General features: G+C 42.9%; 1 protein-coding gene across 1 annotated transcript; it reads right to left on the bottom strand.

The window, feature by feature from the left end:
* Positions 1-1,620: 1,620 nt before the first annotated feature.
* pgk1 (phosphoglycerate kinase 1) lies at positions 1,621-20,128 on the bottom strand. Its single transcript, XM_021623640.2, has 11 exons — positions 19,939-20,128; positions 12,039-12,089; positions 11,753-11,908; positions 11,397-11,541; positions 5,543-5,646; positions 5,201-5,320; positions 3,984-4,098; positions 3,559-3,738; positions 3,018-3,195; positions 2,580-2,678; positions 1,621-2,355 (listed from the first exon to the last, which is right to left on the bottom strand). The coding sequence occupies exons 1-11, from the start codon at positions 20,001-20,003 to the stop codon at positions 2,315-2,317; spliced, it is 1,254 nt and encodes a 417-aa protein (XP_021479315.1). The 5' UTR covers positions 20,004-20,128; the 3' UTR covers positions 1,621-2,314.
* Positions 20,129-21,032: the final 904 nt, after the last annotated feature.

Genomic DNA, 21,032 nt, shown 5'->3' with positions numbered 1-21,032 from the left:
AATTAACCAAGGTCAGTTCGGACGACTGTGTGATCACACTCTCCGCAGGCGATGTGAGTAAGGCCTTTAAACAGGTCATCATTCACAAGGCTGCAATGCCCGACGGATTACCAGGGCGTGTACTCCGTGCATGCACTGACCAACTGGCAAGTGTCATGTTTCAAGCAGACCACCATAGTCCCTGTGCCCAAGAACACTAAGGTAACCTGCCTAAATGACTACACACCCGTAGTCTGGCTCACATCAACACCATTATCCCAGAAACCCACTCCAATTTCCATACCACCCCAACAGATCCACAGATGATGCAATCTCTGTTGCACTCCACACTTCCCTTTCACACCTGGACAAAAATAACACCTATGTGAGAATGCTGTTCATTGACTACAGCTCAGCATTCAACACCATACTGCCCTCAAAGCTCATCACTAAGGACCCTGGGACTAAACACCTCCCTCTGCAACTGGATCATGGACTTCCTGACAGGCCACCCCAGGTGGTAAGGGTAGGTAACAACACATCCTCAACACGGGGGCCCCTCAGGCGTGCGTGCTCAGTCCACTCCTGTTCACTCATGACTGCACAGCCATGCACGACTCCAACACCATCATTAAGTTTGCCGATGACACAACAGTGGCAGGTCTGATCACTGACAATGACGAGACAGCATTTAGGGGAGGTCAGGGACCTTGCCGTGTGATGCCAGGACAACAACTTCTCCCTCAACGTGATCAAGACTAAGGAGATGATAGTGGACAGGAAAAGGAGGACTGAGCACCCACCCATTCTCATCGACGGGTATGTAGTGGAGCAGGTTGAGAGTTAAGTTCCTTGGTGTTCGCGTCACCAACAAACGTACCTGGTCCAAGCACACCAAGACAGTCGTGAAGGCACGACAAAACCTATTCCTCTTCAGGAGATTTGGCATGGGTCCTCAGAAGGTTCTACAGCTGCACCATCCTTACTGCCTGGTATGGCAACTGCTCGGTCTCTGACTGCAAGGCACTAGAGGGTAGTGCGTACGCCCCAGTACATCACTGGGGCCAAGCTTCCTTTCATCCAGGACCTCTATACCAGGGGGTGTCAGAGGAAGGCCCTAAAAATTGTCAGACTCTAGCCACCCTAGTCATGGACTGTTCTCTCTGCTACCGCAACGCAAGCAGTCCCAGAACACCAGGTCTAGGGCCAAGAGGCTTCTAAACAGCTTTGGTTAAGAGCTTGTATTCAGCGTATGTGACAAATAACATGTGATTTGACAACATGTAATCAGTTACTCCCCAACCCTGTGTGGTAATGCCATGGTATTCAGCATAATAGTCACTATTCAGCATAAGTATAGTACATGTTTTGGGGCAGGAGGTACCCTATTGGTTAGAGCGTTGGGCCAGTAACCGAAAGGTTGCTGGATCAAATCAACCGGCTGACAAGGTAAAAAAAAATCTGTCGTTCTGCCCCTGAACAAGGCAAATAAGGTAAATAAGAATGTTCTTTATGTAACTAGGCAAGTCAAATAAAGGTTAAATGTAAAAAATAAATAAAAAACATGTAGCAGTGTTCAGCATACACACTTATAATTAGCAGTGAAAATGGCACTTACATACAAATAAAGAGTCAAATATATTATATTTTACACCAAGTGTTTTATTTCGTGAGCATCTGCTCAGGTCACGACTTACAGTAGCTCGACCCCTCTGAAACCCCCACTGGGGAACGACTATTTTACAAGCCACAGGGTCATAAGGATGACATAACAGGTGGGAGGACATGGTTGAGACAAGGGGGGCAACTGACAGAGCCAACATTTTTGTGGAGGCTGAGGACAAATATAAAAGGTCTAGATAGAGTTACAACACACAATTTTACACTAGAAGGGTTGTAATACTCCCAGGGCTGGCTGGCTAAACAAGAGTGATGCACCCGCAGGCGCTCTTTAACACATGGCACATTCCCAAATTCCTGTATGGTGAAAACGACTGTAGCTGCAGCCGACTGGTCTCTGGCCCTCGTCTTCGAGAGAAACACAGCAGGAAGGAACATAAGTGCATGTGAGGGTGGCTTCAGCTACAAACGCCTCCACTTCCTCAGTGATGTAGATCTGGTGCAGGTGCAAACGTGAGAGAGAGCTCATTCCCATTTGTGCCAGCCGTGTGTACAGTAGTAGACTAGAAAGCAGGTGATTTGACATCTGGGTCACTGGATGGTGGTAGAGGTGCTAATGCAGGGTGGGAGACAGAGCTTTTTCACTTGGGAGCTGGGGGTCCAAACTCTGGCGGGTGAATTTGTCTTCACTCCCCCCTCTCCTCGGTGATGGGGCTTAGGCACTGCTGAGGGCATTCACACCGGGCAACACTTTACCTGTGGGCAGAAAGGAACGACATGCAATATGGTCACTGCTTTGGAAAAACTCTTCAGCATTACTTCTTAAGTCATCATATCCATGTATGATGTAACTATTGGTAACAGTACCAAAATGTAATTTTGTTCTTTCTAGCCTGCATCCCCTTAGACACTGATTTTGAACTGGGCATAGGTCAAAAGGTCAGCGTGACGCCAGTAAGGATTAGACCACGATCACTCACCCTCCAGAAGCTCCAGGCTGGCTCCGCCTCCTGTGCTGACATGGCTGACCTTGTCCTCTGTGCCCCATTTGGCGCAGCATGTAGCGGTGTCGCCTCCACCTGGGCATCACCAAGACAACAGGTAGGTAGCATTCAAATCATAGAGATCCTTCACTGTCATAGTGATCCCTCACTACTATAGATGTGAGGAAGAAAAGGTGCTTGGCACCATCTGGCGGTGAGAATGATATCAAGAGTGGATGAACCAAAGCTTCCAATCAAAATGGCAGTGCAAGTATAAACTTGAATAAATTATTTTTACCATGATGCGCAAGAGCGGGCTTTGTTTAACGAATGATCTCTATCATATGTGTATTTATTTGCAAAAGTTGGGATTAGGTGCAGGGACAAATATGTTTTTTGGTCATTGTACATAAACACAATGGTCGAGGGTCTTACCAATGATTGTGACGCAGCCTGACTTGGTGACCTCCACCACTTTGTCCATCAGGCTCTTGGTTCCTTTGGCGAAGTTCTCAAACTCAAACACACCCACGGGGCCGTTCCACACGATCTGCTTGGCTCTGCCTACAGCCTCAGCGAAGTGCTTGTTGCTCTCTGGTCCACAGTCCAGACCCTGGAGAGAACAGAGGGTAACACCGGGACACAGAGCTCAACCAGTTTTGTGTGTTGTTGAGGGTATTCATCTACAGTATTTACATAAAAAAATCCTATAATTAATTTGGCTCTCGAAGTGATACAGTATATCAAATTTCTAGCTAGCACAAGAACTATCAGAAAAATTCCCATAAAAACCCTTCAAGAAGACTATAAAACCCAATCAGTGCATGTTTATTAGGCATCAAACGGAGGGGAAAAAAACAAATCAGGTTGGGATTACACTGGATTTTTCCAATAGGAAGCACTTATTTTTGTATTCTGTAACAAAATGTTTAACGTTGCGTGCCCCAATGAACATGACCTAGGTTGCTCTCCTCACCATCCAGCCTGCAGGGATGCCAGCAGCCACGGTTGCGGTGCCAGTCTGGGCATGCTCGTCAAACTTCTCTGCGGTGATGAAGTCGACGGGGAGGTTGATCTTGACCTTGTTCTTCTCGGCCTTGGCCATCAGCTCCTTGACGATCTTGGCACCCTCATCATCGTATAAGGAGGTGCCGATCTGGCAGGGAGGAGAGGATCACTCATTGTAAGACGTAAACTATAACCGTGATATACACCATAGTCGAACATTAAACAAATGTAACTACATTGTGCAGAGGCACAAGAGTTCTGAGTTATATTCATTTAAATAAATGAGGTTAAAAACCTGATTTAAATATAATTTGCCAAAAAAGGGGTAACATCTCTCCATTTCTCCCACCCTCCCTACGGCCTCCCCATCTTCCTCCCTCTTTCTGTCCTCACCTCCATGTTGTTAAGGACCTTGAGGAAGGTGAAGGCCATGCCACCACCAATGATCATCTCATTGACCTGGTCCAACATGTTGTTGATCAGCTGAATCTTGTCCTTGACCTTGGCTCTGCACACAACAACAGACAAACTCTATAAAAACTGTTGAACATAGTAAAACATTGAAAGCCCAATAATATGAAGCCCATTTATCTAGAATCCATTATAAAACACTTAAGAGGAGTTATAATGCATACATGGTAAAGCATTCTAGTTGAGGAAGATAGTCATATTGGGACAGAAAAGTTTGTTGTAGTTGACACTTGTTTCTTTTGTCTCATGAATTTCGTGCTAAATCCTACCATTTGTCATCCATTGTTGAGGGGCTTATCATTAGCCAATTCATATCAATGTCCTTTGTCACTGGCAGAGGTCCAAAAAGCTGAACTGGGTAAAAATCTTTGAAAATACAGAACTGTGGCAGTGAAAGAACCTGATTGGTTGCACAATGCCCAGCTGAAATGGGCTCCAACACTGAGCCAATTTCAACATGTGAGCAATGGTAGTTAGCCGTGTGTGCGCACGCTCTTTAGTTTTCCCACTGTGCTAGGCTGTAAAGTGCTAAGTCACAGGAGGTTGGTGGCACCTTAATTGGGGAGGACGGGCTCGTGGTCATGGCTGGAGCAGAATAGTATCAAGTCCATCAAACACAGTTTGATACCATTCACTTCGTTCCAGCCATTATTAAGAGCTGTTCTCCCCTCAGCAGCCACCGCTGTGCTCAGTAGTAGGAAAAGACAGTACGGTCACACAGATTGAGGTATTACACAACACGCTTTAAGGTCTCAATTCCTGGACTGCCTTCTGTGTATTAAAAAATAAATAAAAAATCCTGCACTTGAGAATGATACTACAACAGCCCAAGGCTGATGTATCAACAGAGAAAGAGAGAGAGTGAGTGAATGAGTGGTCGAGAGAATAGAAAGAGAGCAACAGTGAGAAATATTTAAGTGAGGTTGCATGGCTTTCATTGTGCATATAATATGACCAGACCAGTCTATTTTAGCTGGATCAACCAGTTGAAGAGCCAGTCCCCAGTAGTGATACCATAGAAGCAGATGCAGGTCTCTGGGTACTTTATTCTTAACTCATCACAGAGCTATCCCTGCCCCGTTGACAATCAGTGACATGATAAAGTAAAGCATCAAACGGTCCTTTGACCAGTTACTTACCCTCCGAGGATGGCCAGGAACGGCCTGGCTGGTTTCTCCAGAGCCATGGCAAAGTAGTCAAGCTCCTTCTTCATCAGGAAGCCTGCGGCCTTCTGGGACAGGTTCACTCCAACCATGGAGCTGGGGGAAGAGAAAGAAATCACTTTCTATTATTTTTGTAATTATTTAAAAAAAAAAAAAAAAATCTAGGAGATGACAGGAAGGGACAAAGTATTTTAAAAATGAAAGTATAGGAGAAAGGGGTGGCAATAAGTGACGGCTTCTAAGTTTCATTAAAACAGCAGATACCAAAAGATCAGAGTTTATGCTTGACTCCTCCACAGAATGTGTGGTGACCACTACCTGTGGGCTCTGTGTGCTGTGCCGAAAGCATCGTTGACGTAGACGTCTCCCAGTTTGGACAGAGAGGCTCTGAAGGAATCAATTTGCTCCTGGGTGGCTTTGGTCTAGAAGATAAAGGAGAGAATAGACAGGTGTGTAAACCGCTCCTGCTGGTGGTAACCTATCAGACAGAACTGTACGGCCTATTGTGCAGCAAACAGAGGCCTAATTTATTCATATTGATGACATCAATTAATAAATACTACATGGGATGATATAAAATAAGCCATTTTCCACATTCATCAATATAGCCCATATCATCTATCCATGTTCCGCAACTGTATTAAGGGTTTATAATACGAGTCAGAACACTTGGTGTGGCACCTAGGAGCGTAGTGATATGAGACAATTCAGAGGCTCGACACACAAGGCACAATTCAAAACCAGGCAGAAGCTGGTGTATTTCTTAAATCAAAAAGGTGAGTTATAGAAATGGTCCAAACGTGGTCCAATCATTTGAGCGGTCTTTGTTGTGGCGAATTGGGTGCTGGCAGCTGCAACCTTTTGGGAGGCGAGACTAGTTTCCATGGTTGTTAGTCATACATCCTTCTTCCTCTCTGGTTCTGAATGTTTCCCATAATCGTCCCCATATGAAAATGGATTCACTCACCGAGTTTGTGGGTTCCTGGTAGTTGAGCGCATAGCACTCATCATCCATCTCCTGCTCAGAATCCCACCACCACTCTTCTTCTTGAGTGCACTGGGCCTTCTGCAGTGCACTGGGGTCATACTCACAGGCATCATGGTTAACACCAACATGTGATGGACAGGTCTGAGATACTTCATTCTTGTGAGATTTACCAAGACAGTCTGTTTGATTAATCACAGAGATGAAATATGATTGGGTGTCCGTCTGGCTGTGACCATCTATTAATGTGCTGGTCTGGCAGCTTTCATCTTGAGAAACAGTTGAAGACTCCCCAGTCTGGGTTTGTTCATCTTGACCCTCAGTTACCTGCACTAGTTCTACCACTTTGGCTTGTAATTCACCCTTCTCCCGCTTCAGGTTCTCAATGCGCTCTCTCTGGACTGTGCATTCTTCATTGAGGTCTTCAATCTCTTCTCGAAGACACTTTTTCTCCTCTTCAGTTTTGCAGAGGAGATCTTGAAAAATCTTTAGCCTCCTCTTCAACTCTTCAGCTTCATCATGTGGAGCACATTTTCTTCTAGTTACCCATTTCAAAGTTTGCAGCTCCTGCAAAGTCTCGCTCCAATACTTCTCCAGCTTGGCGGCTCGCTGTTGCTCTTTCTGTAGAACGACTCCTTGTTTCAGCAGGCTTTCTTCAGCCTTCTTCCTTTTCTCAGCTTCGGCAGTTAGCTGAGCCTTTAGCTCATTTGCCCCATTATCTGGCTTGCTGACAGAAACTTGGCCTTCTTGCCCAAACCCTTCTTCCTCAGGGGACTGGATGATTAAGTGTCCATTCTCCATGCTGACAATACACTGTAGAGTACCACTATTGGCCAAAGCATCTGGTTCTGCTTGCCAGGCTTTTTGGTGCACATCTAGCGCCACATCCATCATGTTATTTAGAGCTTTCCATAGCTCCTTTGACCCTTTATCCATTTCACATCTCTGGACACCTGGTGGTTTCTTCAGGATGTTTAGGAGGAGCTCCCTTTGAGCTTCTGGCAGTACTTCTATGCCTTCTCCCTGCAGCCATGGAACAGTGAGGGGGACCTGTCATCCATCCATGAATGTCTGCAATTATTTTGGTGCAAATGTGTGAGCGCTCCGAATTCTCTCATGCACTACACCTCTAGGCCACCAGATAAAGCTGTGCCTGTATTACCTCCACCGGTGTGGCAGAACACTGGGTGTGACATAGGGTTGCAAAGGGTCGGAAACCTTCCGGTAAACGCCCAGAAATTTTCCATGGGAAGTTATGCTTAAATTCATCATAAAAGTTAGCTTAAAACAGTAAAAAAAATAAATTGTAGGATGCACATAAGGCAATTCTAGGTATTTTGGCATATTTTGGTTAAACTACCCCCATGGTCCTCCTGGAATAAGTTTGACTCGATGGAAGAACGTAGAGAAATGCTGATGAATGTCTTGCTCGAGCTGTGTATTCAACTGGTTCACCTCTGATGCTCACAGGCAATGTGTGTTGGAAGAGATTTCTGAATGTTCTTCACCCAGCATACACCCCTCCAACCAGACATGCTTTATCTACTGCTGGATGCAGAGTTCAAGTGCAAGTCAAGCAAATCATAGAGAAAGCAGACTACATTGCAATCATCTGATGGGTGGTCAAATGTTCATGGGCAAGGAATAATTAACTACATCATCTCCACCCCTCAACCAGAATTCTACAAGAGCACAGACACAAGGGACAACAGACACACCGGTCTCTACATTGCAGATGAGCTGAAAGCAGTCATCAATGACCTTGGACCACAGAAGGTATTGCATTGATGACAGACAATGCTGCGAACATGAAGGCTGCTTGGTCTAAAGTGGAGAAGTCATACCCTCACATCACACCCATTGGCTGTGCTGCTCATGAATTGAATCTGCGCCTCAAGGACTTCATGACACTGAAAACAATGGATACACTCTACAAGAGAGACAAGGAAATGGTTCGGTATGTGAAGGGTCATCAAGATATGGCAGCAATCTACCTCACCAAGAAAAGTGAGAAGAATAAGAGCACCACATTGAATCTGCCCAGAAACACCCGTTGGGGTGGTGTTGTCATCATGTTTGACAGTCTCCTGGAGGGGAAGGAGTCTCTCCAAGAAATGGCCCTATCACAGTCTGCCGATATGGACAGCCCAATCAAGAGGATCCTCCTGGATGATGTATTTTGGGAGAGAGTGGTAAAGCAGCCTGAAACCTACAGCAGTAGCCATTGCATGGATTGAGGGAGACAATGCCATCCGGTCTGCTTGCAGATGTAAGAGAATAAATCCATACTGCCCTGCCCACTTCACTGTTGCTCCAAGCAGACGAAACTGCAGTTCTGAAATACATCAAAGTATGAAGACTTCTGCCTGAAGCCCATACACGCTGCAGCGTTCTTGTTGGACCCCAAGTATGCTGGCAAGAGCATCCTGTCTGGTGCAGAGATCACTACAGTGTCTCGCCACCTTGGCTTGGATGAGGGCAAGGTTATTGGCAGTCTGGCGAAGTACACTTCCAAGCAAGGGCTTTGGAATGGAGATGCAATATGGCAGTCATGCCAACATATCTCATCAGCCACCTGGTGGAAGGGACTTTGTGAATCTGAGGCCCTTTCCCCCGTTGCCTCCATCATCCTCCAAATCCCACCAACATCAGCCGCCTCAGAGCATAACTGGTCCTTGTTTGGGAACACGCACACAACAGGCTGACCAATACAAGGGTTGAAAAATTGGTGGCCATCCGGGCAAATTTGATGCTTTTTGAGCCTGACAACGAGCCATCCTCAACAAGGTTGGAAAGTGACAGTGAAGATGAGGCCTCAGTCTGATGTTCAAGAGGTGGACATTGAGGAGGTCCAGGGAGAAGACAAACGCCTGAGAGGAAGACAACCAAAGCTTTAGTTTCTAGACTCAATTTACAGATCTATGTTGAAAATATTTTTGGGAGATGTGATGGATCACTGGGGATCATTCAATATTCCCTTCTGTTGTTCAGTGAAATCATGCCATGTGACGAGTCAACTCATTTAATTAAAGTTCAATTCGTAACTAAATAGTTTTTATTTCTATTGGAAGGATTTAATAATTTGCAATTATGTCTACTTATGATAAGGTTTATGTTTGTCTCCATATGGTAAACATATCCAATGCAAAAAAACATCTACATTTAAATCGTATTAATATTAATTTGCATATATTTCTGTTAATTCCACAATATTCCCGTTAATTCCCACGGAAAGTTTCTACCTCTGAATATTCCCCAAAATGTGCAACCCTAGTGTGACATAGAAATGTAGTGATGCAAGACAATTCAGAGGCTCACACACGCCACAGAATAAAGGTACCAAACAAAGGGTGGTTTACACAAATGGTCAAACGCTGGGCTCCACTTAGAGCATTAGTGAACAGTTTCTGTAGAGAGAAATCAGATCAAGCCTGAACTGTGCATGTAGTAGGATGTTGTAGTTTCCAACAGGCCAATATTCTACAGTTCAGCGCAAAAAAAAGTGGTAATTATTTACAATGACCATAATCCATTACACACACGCCTACTTATCCAGTCTGTGTGGAGCACTGAGCTATAATACCAACGGTGTGGAGCAGGCAGAGTTTGAGAGAAGGGAGAATGGGTGATCGAGAGGGATAGAAAGCAGTTGCATTGCGAGGTATCTCTACCTGAAAATATATTATATCTTATATCTTAAGTGATTGATAGTTGTAATTCAAAATACTGCTGAATATCTACTAAAATTGTGATTTTGTTAGACAGCATATAGGTAGCAGCTCTATAGATATGAGATGACTTGGAACGAAATAAAAGTAAAATAAAACTAATATTTAATTAAAGTAAATTATGGTTAATAAGTGGTAAGCAGTTATGGAACGTCACTACCATTCCTTAAATTTTAAAACTTATATTAATTGTTTTATTCTGTGTGACAGCATTCAGCCCAAATAATACATAGTGCATTTAATGTCAAAAATGATAATTGAAACCGAAAACCGTAATTTTGTAATAATCGAACCAACCTCAAAAAAAAGCTCTAATCGCTCAGCACTACTGAACATAAACTCAAAGGGGAAGTTCTGTATTTTACAACCTAATATTAATGTTAGAGGGTCCCTCACTCTGAAAGTAGTCTACGGGCCAGAAGACTGTAAACCCATGGTTCGTTTTTCTTTGAACAGCCAATTGTAGATAGTGTATCTATAGGAGCACGTGGTGAATATACTGCAGTGATGCCAGGGGAGTGGACTGCATGACGAGGGTACTGTAAGTACTTTATAATAACGTTCCTACTGACCTTTAACAGCAAAGTTCTTGACTCTTTCACAGAAAGGTCACAGAAAGGTCATGGCTGATCTATGGTGTCCCATCCAAATGCCAGGAGTTGGCACAAGTACAGTAGTCCAGGTCATCATAGACCTTGCCCTTAACCACAGAGCTGGGATCGGATTACACTATCCCCCAATCCTATCCTCAAGCATAAGATGAATGAAAAAGATCTGACCCCGAATCAGCAGTTAGGGGTAACATCTAGACTTACCTACTCTGTCGCCTGCCACCCCCCAGCCATCGAGGGATTTTGTGAAAGGTCGACAGCTACCCCCCTTCCCAATCTCCTCCCTCTTTAAAAGGGTTGCATATCAGCCAGGGCTCACAAGACAAGAAAAGCAAAACGCTAGACCCGAGACAACCCACTGCCCTTCACTCAAATGTCAGCAGGTCAGGGCTGCATCTCAGGTAAATGAGAGGAGATGGAGAAGTAGAGGTAGAATCCTGGCCATTGATACAGGCAGGCACAGACACTACAGGAAACTCATCCTATAAACCTATGCATTTACATAATACTCTCAGTGGTGCAACCTTCTTAAGACCTGCTAACAGTTTTAGTATGGATGTACTCAGTGACGCAGTAATTTGTGGCTGTACTCCTCAAACAGATGAGACGCCATTTTCTGTACATTGGTCTCCAAATTACAAAATTCCTGCTTTTCAGGTCAGATGGCTGACTGATGCGTCATTATTTTGCAGCTTGGCTCTATTTTCATCTGTGATGCCTTTAGCAGCTCTGCTGACGCCAACACCAAAGGAGTGACAGTTGCAGCTTGGGCCTCTGCAGGGTAGGAGCCCTCATTTTATGTAAATAGAAAGGGCCTCTGGGAATGGCTACTGCAGTCGTTGACCAACCTTGTTTCCGGAGGCGTCCTTGCCCTTGCCCTCCTCTGCAACGTGGAACCTCAGGTTCTCCAGGAGGATGACTGAACCGGCGGCAGGGTCAGCACAGGCCTTCTCTACGTCGGGACCTACGCAGTCCTTCAGGAAGTGCACATCCCTGAAAATGGGTGCAACACATGCACGATTGAGTACTTTATTCAGACACCTCACTGAAACATTGTCAGTTGAGAGAACCAAAGTGTGTCAATAGAGATCATACCAATTCATTCATTGGTACAACTCAGTCAATGGCACAGTAACACACATACAAGAGTTATATTTCACTCGCAGCATGGTAATAGCCAGCTATGCCATGAGGTCTCACTCACTTGCCCAGCAGGCTCTTGAGCTCGGCAGCCACAGGCTTCAGGGAGAATTTGTCAGGCATGGGGTTCCCATCAGGACGACCCAAGTGGCTCATCAGCACCACAGCCTTGGCCCCATGGTCAAGACAGTGCTTGATGGTGGGGACAGCAGCCTTGATCCTGGAATACACAGGCACACAGTATGAGCAAAGGCTGGAATCGGGCTCCTATAGAATAAACTAGTAGCACTTGGTCTAATCATGTGTATTAGTTACTGAAGATGATAAAATGAAAACAAGCTCATTATTACCTCTGGTTGTTCGTTATGTTATGGTCCTTCATTGGCACATTGAAATCAACCCTGCAAAAGACATGTATAACATTCAGCTTTGGGCACAGTAATACTAAGTGTTTTGAGCATTATAAAATGTATGGTTGAAAAGAAAGGGTATATTACTGGAAACTACGTTTACCAGTAAACTACTAGAATGTTGGTATCTTTTAAGGATTTTATGTAACCTATCACAAGACATCTAGTGGCCCTTTTGGGTGTCCAATCAGCTCTGGCCCTCTGTGTGGCCTTATCACATGTAAAATATGAAATAATTGAATATATAAAAATAGAATGACAAAGCTGTAAAACATTATCCTAAATATAAATAAGGTTAGTAAATACAATGGGTGTTTAATGAGGGTTTCAAAATGAAATATCCTTTATATATTTTTACTAAGATTTATTTAACTGTGTCAATATGTATTTGTCGTCAATGTTTGTGTCAAACTGGTGGCAGTTGTCAAAAAATGTCAAACTTATACAGTTGCAGAGATAATTTAAAATAATTCCATTGTTGATTAGATGTTCCCTCAAACCATATTGTCTATCTACTAGAAACTCATGAACAGACATATACTGTATAATAGAATACTTTAAAAAAATAAAAATAAAAAAGTTATTCCAGTATAAATTACCAAACTTACGATAGATTTTCTCATGAGAACCAAAATTACTGAAGATTCTGGTAACTTTGGTAAATTACCAGTGGCTTTGCAACCCTTATAAAACGTGTCCATGACACTGGGCTTAGTATTGAATGGAAATGATTCAACAGCCAAACACTTTCCTGTATGACGCCCACAGTGACATGAGAACATGCTGCATCCCTCATTCTCCTGCCCATTACCTAACTCCATCCCCCTCTCGGTTTCTCCTCCGGCCCACTTGATGCAGTGAAGTGCAGGATCAGGCAATGTGTGCCACAACCGTACTCTATTGTACTAGAACCCTACGGTCAGCATAGGGGAAGAATGACACTGCTATGGAATGCCTTTGTTAGCAATGACCCCTTCAAAATGGGTAAATGGGAACAATTCACAGCCGCACTAGTGATGCCCTTGTAATAAGCTACCATTTGTTTAACCTGCACCTTACACTACAGGGCCATAAAGGCAGGTGTTTTATACGAGGGATAAAAGATTGAAGGTGGAGCAAGGATATGCATATATGCAGAATAAGGCCAGCACATTGGCTGCTTGACAGGCTTGGCACAGGCCTGCCAGACTGCTGTGGTAGAGCGAACAAAGTCTCCATAACAGCCCAAGGTCCTGACAGTCAGTCACAGTTTGTCCTATTCTGCACAAATAAGCAATGCCACTTCATAGAAGTAGGATGTACAGACAGATATGCATGTTATGGCAAGCCCAGGATGGAATGTGATGAGATATTGTCATAGTAATTTGTCTACCCCAGGGTTTCCCAAACTCAGTCCTGGGGCCCCTGCTGGGTCCACATTTTTGTTTTTACCCCAGCACTACACAGCCTGATTATGAGTTGGTTATTTTAATCAGCTGTGTAGTGCACTAAAGGGGGGTCTTAGGGTTTCCCAAACTCTGTCCTACACTCGCTTTAAGTCATCTGTGTTGATAGGAGTGTGGATTTGACCTTTAGGAAGGAAAAGGCCTAATGCATCTCCTGCAGTCATCATGGGTACATGGAGCTGGGGACTCCAGGATGCCCTATGACATTTAAAAGTGGGTGTCGTTTTTCAGTGTACTGAAGCACCCCTGGGAGCCACACATGACAACAATATCTAAGCAAATGCCATCAGCTAAAATGGATAGGATGGTGTTTAAGATTAACTATCTTATTGAATATAAATACAGTAGAGTATCCGCAGCTTAGAGCTTTGTACTTTAACTCGGATATCATCTTAAAGCAAATTAACTTAAAAATTGTTGCAATTAACATTTTAGGGATGCTTGCATCCATTCTGCATCACTCCTATGGCATGTAATTGGTTTGAATAGGGAAAACGTGAGACAACAACAACTACCTACCTGTCACGAGTGGTGGCATGCATCACCTGCTGAAGTACCCAAAATATACCTATTAAAAATGTCACCAAGTAAGACCATTATTACTGTTCCAGCTGGCTGATATGCGTTATGAGGTAGGTAATGGTAAGTGTAACACAGAAATGTTAGACCAAGCTTTACTTGGCGATATGTCTTCAATTCCCAACTTGGAAGATAACACATCTTCTAAACTTCCATGTATTACAGTCGTGGCCAAAAGTTGAGAGAACGACACAAATATTAATTTTCCTAATGTTTGCTGCTTCAGTGTCTTTAGATATTTTTGTCAGATGTTAATATGGAATACTGAAGTATAATTACAAGTTTTTCATAAGTGTCAAAGGCTTTTATTGACAGTTACATCTAGTTGATGCAAAGAGTCATTATTTGCAGTGTTGACCCCTCTTTTTCAAGACCTCCGCAATCTGCCTTGGCATGCTGTCAATTAACTTCTGGGCCACATCCTGACTGATGGCAGCCCATTCTTGCATAATCAATGCTTGGAGTTTGTCAGAATTGGTGGGTTTTTGTGTGTCCACCCGCCTCTTGAGGATTGACAACAAGTTCTCAATGGGATTAAAGTCTGGGGAGTTTCCTGGCCATGAACAAAACATCGATATTTTGGGTCCCCCGAGCCACTTAGTTATCACTTTTGCCTTATGGAAAGGTGCTCAATCATGCTGGAAAAGGCATTGTTCGTCACCAAACTGTTCCTGGATGGTTGGGAGAAGTTGCTCTTGGAGGATGTGCTGGTACCATTCTTTATTCATGGCTGTGTTCTTAGGCAAAATTGTGAGTGAGCCACTCCCTTGCCTGAGAAGCAACCCCACACATGAATGGTCTCAGGATGCTTTACTGTTGGCATGACACAGGGCTGATGGTGGCGCTCACCTTGTCTTCTCCGGACAAGCTTTTTTCCAGATGCCCCAAACAATTGGAAAGGGGATTCAGAGAAAATTACTTGACCCCAGTCCTCAGCAGTCCAATCCCTGTACCTTTTGCAGAATATCAGTCTGTCCCTGATGTTTTTCCTGGAGAGAAGTAGCTTCTTTGCTGCCCTTCTTGACACCAGGCCATCCTCCAAAAGTCTTTGCCTCACTGTGCGTACAGATGACTCACACCTGCCTGCTGCCATTCCTGAGCAAACTCTGTACTGGTGGTGCCCCGATCCCGCAGCTGAATCAACTTGAGACGGTCCTGGCGCTTGCTGGACTTTCTTGGGCGTCCTGAAGCCTTCTTCACAACAATTGAACCGCTCTCCTTGAAGTTCTTGATGATCCAATAAATGGTTGATTAGGTGCAATCTTACTGGCAGCAATATCCTTGCCTGTGAAGCCCTTTTTGTGCAAAGCAATGATGACGGCACACGTTTCCTTCCAGGTAACCATGGTTGACAGAGGAAGATCAATGATTCCAAGCACCACACTCCTTTTGAAGCTTCCAGTCTGTTATTCGAACTCAGCATGCCAGAGTGATCTCCAGCCTTGTCCTCGTCAACACTCACACCTGTGTTTACGAGAGACTCACTGACATGATGTCAGCTGGTCCTTTCGTGACAGGGCTGAAATGCAGTGGAAATGTTTTTTGGGATTCAGTTTATTTGTATGGCAAAGAGAGAAATTGCAATTAATTGCAATTCATCTGATCACTCTTCATAACATTCTGGAGCATATGCAAATTGCCATCATACAAACTGAGGCAGCAGACTTTGTGAAAAGTAATACTTGTGTCATTCAAAACTTTTGGCCACGACTATAGTTGCAGGTGGTTCGTTTGAATTGTTACATTAAATAAATTTGCTCCAAGAAGTAATCCAACGATGTGTACGCACTTTCGACTTTGAGGTGGAAACCAATAATGAATATAAACACTGGATTGCTGACGCTATTTATTGGCCATTGAGACGCTTTGAAGACACGGTTGGACATATTTGCACTCCTCAGTAGGAGCTGTGGAATTTCCACAGTATTTCAATTAAATGTTTAAAGGACAACATTCTAAAAACAATATAAAGACAATTTTATTTAAGTATGTTTTTGTTGTTGTCCCACTGGATGTATTAGACGGCATAATTGCATTGGGGGAATACTTCTATGCACTGTATAGCCTTACCTATGATTTCCCACAGTCAAAGTCCTGCAATAAGAGCTAAGAAGCTAATTTTTGTGTTAACTCTTGAGAATTGTGTTCTGTTGGTGTCACCGATTATGCCGATTCCCCGTTTCATGGGTGCACAAATCTATAGGTTGCCCCCAATTCAATTATGCAGTCTAACACATCAAGTGGGATTAGTTTATGTTTATTGACAAATATATATATATATATTATTTGTTTTTACAAATTATGTAACATTCCAACATTGTTTAGCATCATCTAATCAATCCAAATATGTAATGATTTCACTATTTGTATCCATTTGCATCGCTTTCAATTAGGGACTTTCATTTTGAAGGCAAACCACACATTCCACACATGGAGGTTGACAGCTGCCAGTGACCATAGCAGCAGAGTAAAAAAATATATATAATCATTGTGTGAAAAGTGAACAATAACCATAGAAAGTATAGTAGGAAGATAGGCTAAAACTGCTCCTTCAATAGAAATCCCAGATCACACCTGTAGGCGATGTCATGGCGTTGTTGGCTAGCTAAGCGCATGCACGTCATCAGGTCCAACAATCGTCACGCGCCTAACTGCCCATGTGCAGGCCATCAAATCAAAGGCACCCCTTCGATATGGAGTAGTTTGACAAAAATGTGTCCGTTTGTCACTTTCATGAGGTTGGAGTAATAACATGTCCAACTATTCAAACCCCGGCCTGGTCTGTTTCACGAGGTTGGAGTAATAACATGTCCAACTATTCAAACACCGGCCTGGTCTGTTTCACGAGGTTGGAGTAATAACATGTCCAACTATTCAAACCCCGGCCTGGTCTGTTTCACGAGGTTGGAGTAATAACATGTCCAACTATTCAAACCCCGGCCTGGTCTGTTTCACGAGGTTGGAGTAATAACATGTCCAACTATTCAAACCCCGGCCTGGTCTGTTTCACGAGGTTGGAGTAATAACATGTCCAACTATTCAAACACCGGCCTGGTCTGTTTCACGAGGTTGGAGTAATAACATGTCCAACTATTCAAACCCCGGCCTGGTCTGTTTCACGAGGTTGGAGTAATAACATGTCCAACTATTCAAACACCGGCCTGGTCTGTTTCACGAGGTTGGAGTAATAACATGTCCAACTATTCAAACCCCGGCCTGGTCTGTTTCACGAGGTTGGAGTAATAACATGTCCAACTATTCAAACCCCGGCCTGGTCTGTTTCACGAGGTTGGAGTAATAACATGTCCAACTATTCAAACACCGGCCTGGTCTGTTTCACGAGGTTGGAGTAATAACATGTCCAACTATTCAAACCCCGGCCTGGTCTGTTTCACGAGGTTGGAGTAATAACATGTCCAACTATTCAAACCCCGGCCTGGTCTGTTTCGCAAGCGTTTGCGGAAGTCTTGCAATGTTGCGCCTCTGGGTTTAGAAACTCTGTACAATAACACCATAAGCATGTATAAAACGTATTTACAGTCAATCGAAATGATTAACCCAAAAATAGTTTAGAAATAAATAATTAGCATTGTTAGACATGACTCTGTAAATCTATAATGTTAGCCAGCTAACTACCTAGCTAGAGTGGCAAGCTTGGAATCGGTCACATGTAATTAGTTTATAAATAATACATAAACAAAAACTTGAAATCCCACTGGATGTATTAAACTGCATCATTTAATTGGGGGTATACTTATATGCACTGTACAGCTTTATATGGATTGTGCACCCGTGATACCCATGGGGTATCAGCATATTCAGTGACACGGGGGAAAATCAGGAGATTACACACATATTGTCTTAGCTCTTATTGCAGGACATTGACTGTGTGAAATCACCTTCCCAGTCAGCCTATTGTGCATATTGAATATTCAAATTGCACTGTACAGCCTAACCTATGGACAATGCACCCCATGAAATAAGCTAACAGCCTACTCAGTGACACCCACAGAACACAATTCAAGAGTTTACACAAATATTACCCCGGAAATAGAAAACAATGATTTGTATTGTTAGACGTTACTCTGTAAACCTATAATGTTAGCTAACTACACTGAACAAAAATATAAAATGCAACATGGAAAGTGTTGGTCTCATCTTTCATGAGCTAAAATAAAAGATCCCAGAAATGTTACATACTCACAAAAAGCTTATTTCGCTCCAATTTTGTGCACAAATGTTTACATCCCTGTTAGTGAGCATTTCTACTTTTCCCAGATAATCCAGCCACCTGAAAGGTGTGGCATATCAAGAAGCTGATTAAACAGCATGATCATGACACAGGTGCATCTTGTGCTGGGGACAATAAAAGGCCACTAAAATGTGCAGTTTTGTCACAACACAATGCCACAGAGGTCTCCTGTTGAGGAAGTGTGCAATTGGCATGCTGACTACAGGAATGTCCATCCCGCCAGAGCTGTTGTCAGATAATGTAATGCTAATTTCTCTACCATAAGCCGTCATGTGGGCAAGCGGTTTGCCCACTCTGTGAACAGAGTGCCCAATGGTGGCGGTATGGTTATGGTATGGGCAGACATAAGCTATGGACAACAAGCACAATTGATTTTATTGATGGAAATTTGAATGCACAGAGGTACCATGACAAGATCCTGAGGTCCTTTGTGCCATTCATCTGCCGCCATCACCTCATGTTTCAGCATGATAATGCACGGTCCCATGTCGCAAGGCTCTGTACACAATTCCTGGAAGCTGAAAATGTCAGTTTTTTTTCATGGCATGTTTAGGATGCTCTGGAACAACATGTAAGACAGCGTGTTCCAGTTCCCACCAATATCCCACAACTTTGCACAGCCATTGAAAAGGAGTGGGACAACATTCCACAGGGCATATTCAACAGCCTGATCAACTCCATGCAAAAGGTGGTGTCGCACTGCATGAGGCAAATGGTGGTCACACCAGATACTAACTGGTTCTGATCCATGTCCCTGACCAACAGATGCAAATCTGTATTCCCAGTAAAGTGAAATCCATAGATTAGGGCCTAATGAATGCATTTAAATTGACTGATTTCCTTATATAAAACGGTAACTCGGTAAAATATTTGAAATTGTTGCGTTTATATGTTTTGTTCAGTATAGCTAGCTAGAGTGGCAAACTAGGTGATCTGTCACATTGTGGCCTACATGCTGACTGCACATGCATCGCCGGTTTTCAGTAGTTACAACAGCCACAAGGTCAAAATTGGCTATATGATAAGAATTCATTAAAACAAAAATGTCATTTGTTCTTCATTTAAGGTTAGGGTTAGGCAGAAGGTTAGCAGTGTGGTTAAGATTAGGTTTGAAACAAGATTTGAAATAAGCGGAATTTCTGACTTTGTGGCTATGGTAAATAGTGAGGACCCGTATCACCACGAAGAAACAATAACGGTCTGACTAGGCGATATTTTTAAAAGCCAACCAAATGTATATTTTAACTGCAATTAAGTTCAATGTAGCTCTTCGATAACAATGTATCGTGAATGTTTCCAAAGCTAAAGTATCAAGCGTCGCTCATTTGTAACGAATCACAGTGCGATGTCTAATGCTGCGTTCATGACCACTGCGAACTCGGAAAAAACGAGTACGACTAAGGATATCGTTTAACGGTCATCCAACTCAGAATTACAAGTCGCAAACTCGGGCATATTTTTGAACTTCGACTTTCCGACCTGAAGATCACTGATTTGACCTCGTTTTCCCAGTTATCTTGAAAGCACCAATAACCCCCTTTCCGATGGCTCAATTCGAACTCACCTCATGATCACGCGCTTCCCCTTCACGTCCACCTTGTCCAGGGTGAGTTTATTTGACAGCGACATTTTGGATATTTTAGTTGCACCTGCTTTTCTGCCTTTACCTCACTCTGCTGTTGGGTAGTTCCCGAATGAAATCACATTTGCGCAGCAAGGAAGCACTTCGGGTGGGCGGGACGTTACACGCCCATCCACGGTGTATTGGTCCAAAGCTAGTACGGAACTGCTGCATCAGCACTGCCATTGGGTTATGCCAGTGCCAGTCATATGAGCTGTCCTCCATTTAAAACTCAATTTAACGGGAAACGGCGTGTGACCAAAGTCACGTAACGTTTTGCTCGAAGACTATTTTTATTATTTAAAAATAAAATACAATACAAATCATTGTAATGCAATTAAAAAATATACAATATAGAAAAACAAAGAGTATGCAAACATTGCTAACAGCCAGGGGAATACAAGCAATACATTATATGAAGACCTTGTAAAATGTACAAACATTTACATTTTGTGTTGCTTTTTTGTTATTAGAAGAAATTGTTTACATATTGTTGAATTTAATTCTCAAAAATAATAAAGAGGTTTATTGCTAAAATGTAATTTATGAATATGGAATTTAGCAAAAATAACAATGAAGTTTAAGAAAAAGAAAGGCTTTGCATAGTCTTTGCTATATTTTGTAAAACCGAATATCACATCTTCAAGTAGAAGGGCAAAATTAGCATGTATATAATCAACAGATATTTTGTCACAGCTTCTTGTTACTTTGTTAGTACTTACTCGTAGCTCAAAGTAGCGTATGACTTTTTTTTAACGTATAATAGCTAATAAAGTCAGACACTACTTCTATAAGAGAAATACCAAAATAAATGTAAAACAGCCTGCGGATGTTCTTTACAGAATGTACAAGAAATAATATATTTTTCAGACGTTTTAAGATAATGTTAATTGGGTAGCACTTGTGGATTAATGTATATGAAAGTTATTTAATCGTATTAGTTCAAAGAAACTTCTGAAACCAGACATTTTTCCAATTAATATTTATTAAAATGCCATTCCAGAAAGATATGCCATATGGGACTTAAAACAACATCC

The sequence above is a fragment of the Oncorhynchus mykiss genome, chromosome 12, assembly GCF_013265735.2.
Source record: "Oncorhynchus mykiss isolate Arlee chromosome 12, USDA_OmykA_1.1, whole genome shotgun sequence".
NCBI lineage: Eukaryota > Metazoa > Chordata > Actinopteri > Salmoniformes > Salmonidae > Oncorhynchus > Oncorhynchus mykiss.
This window is presented reverse-complemented; position numbering and strand designations above follow the sequence as displayed.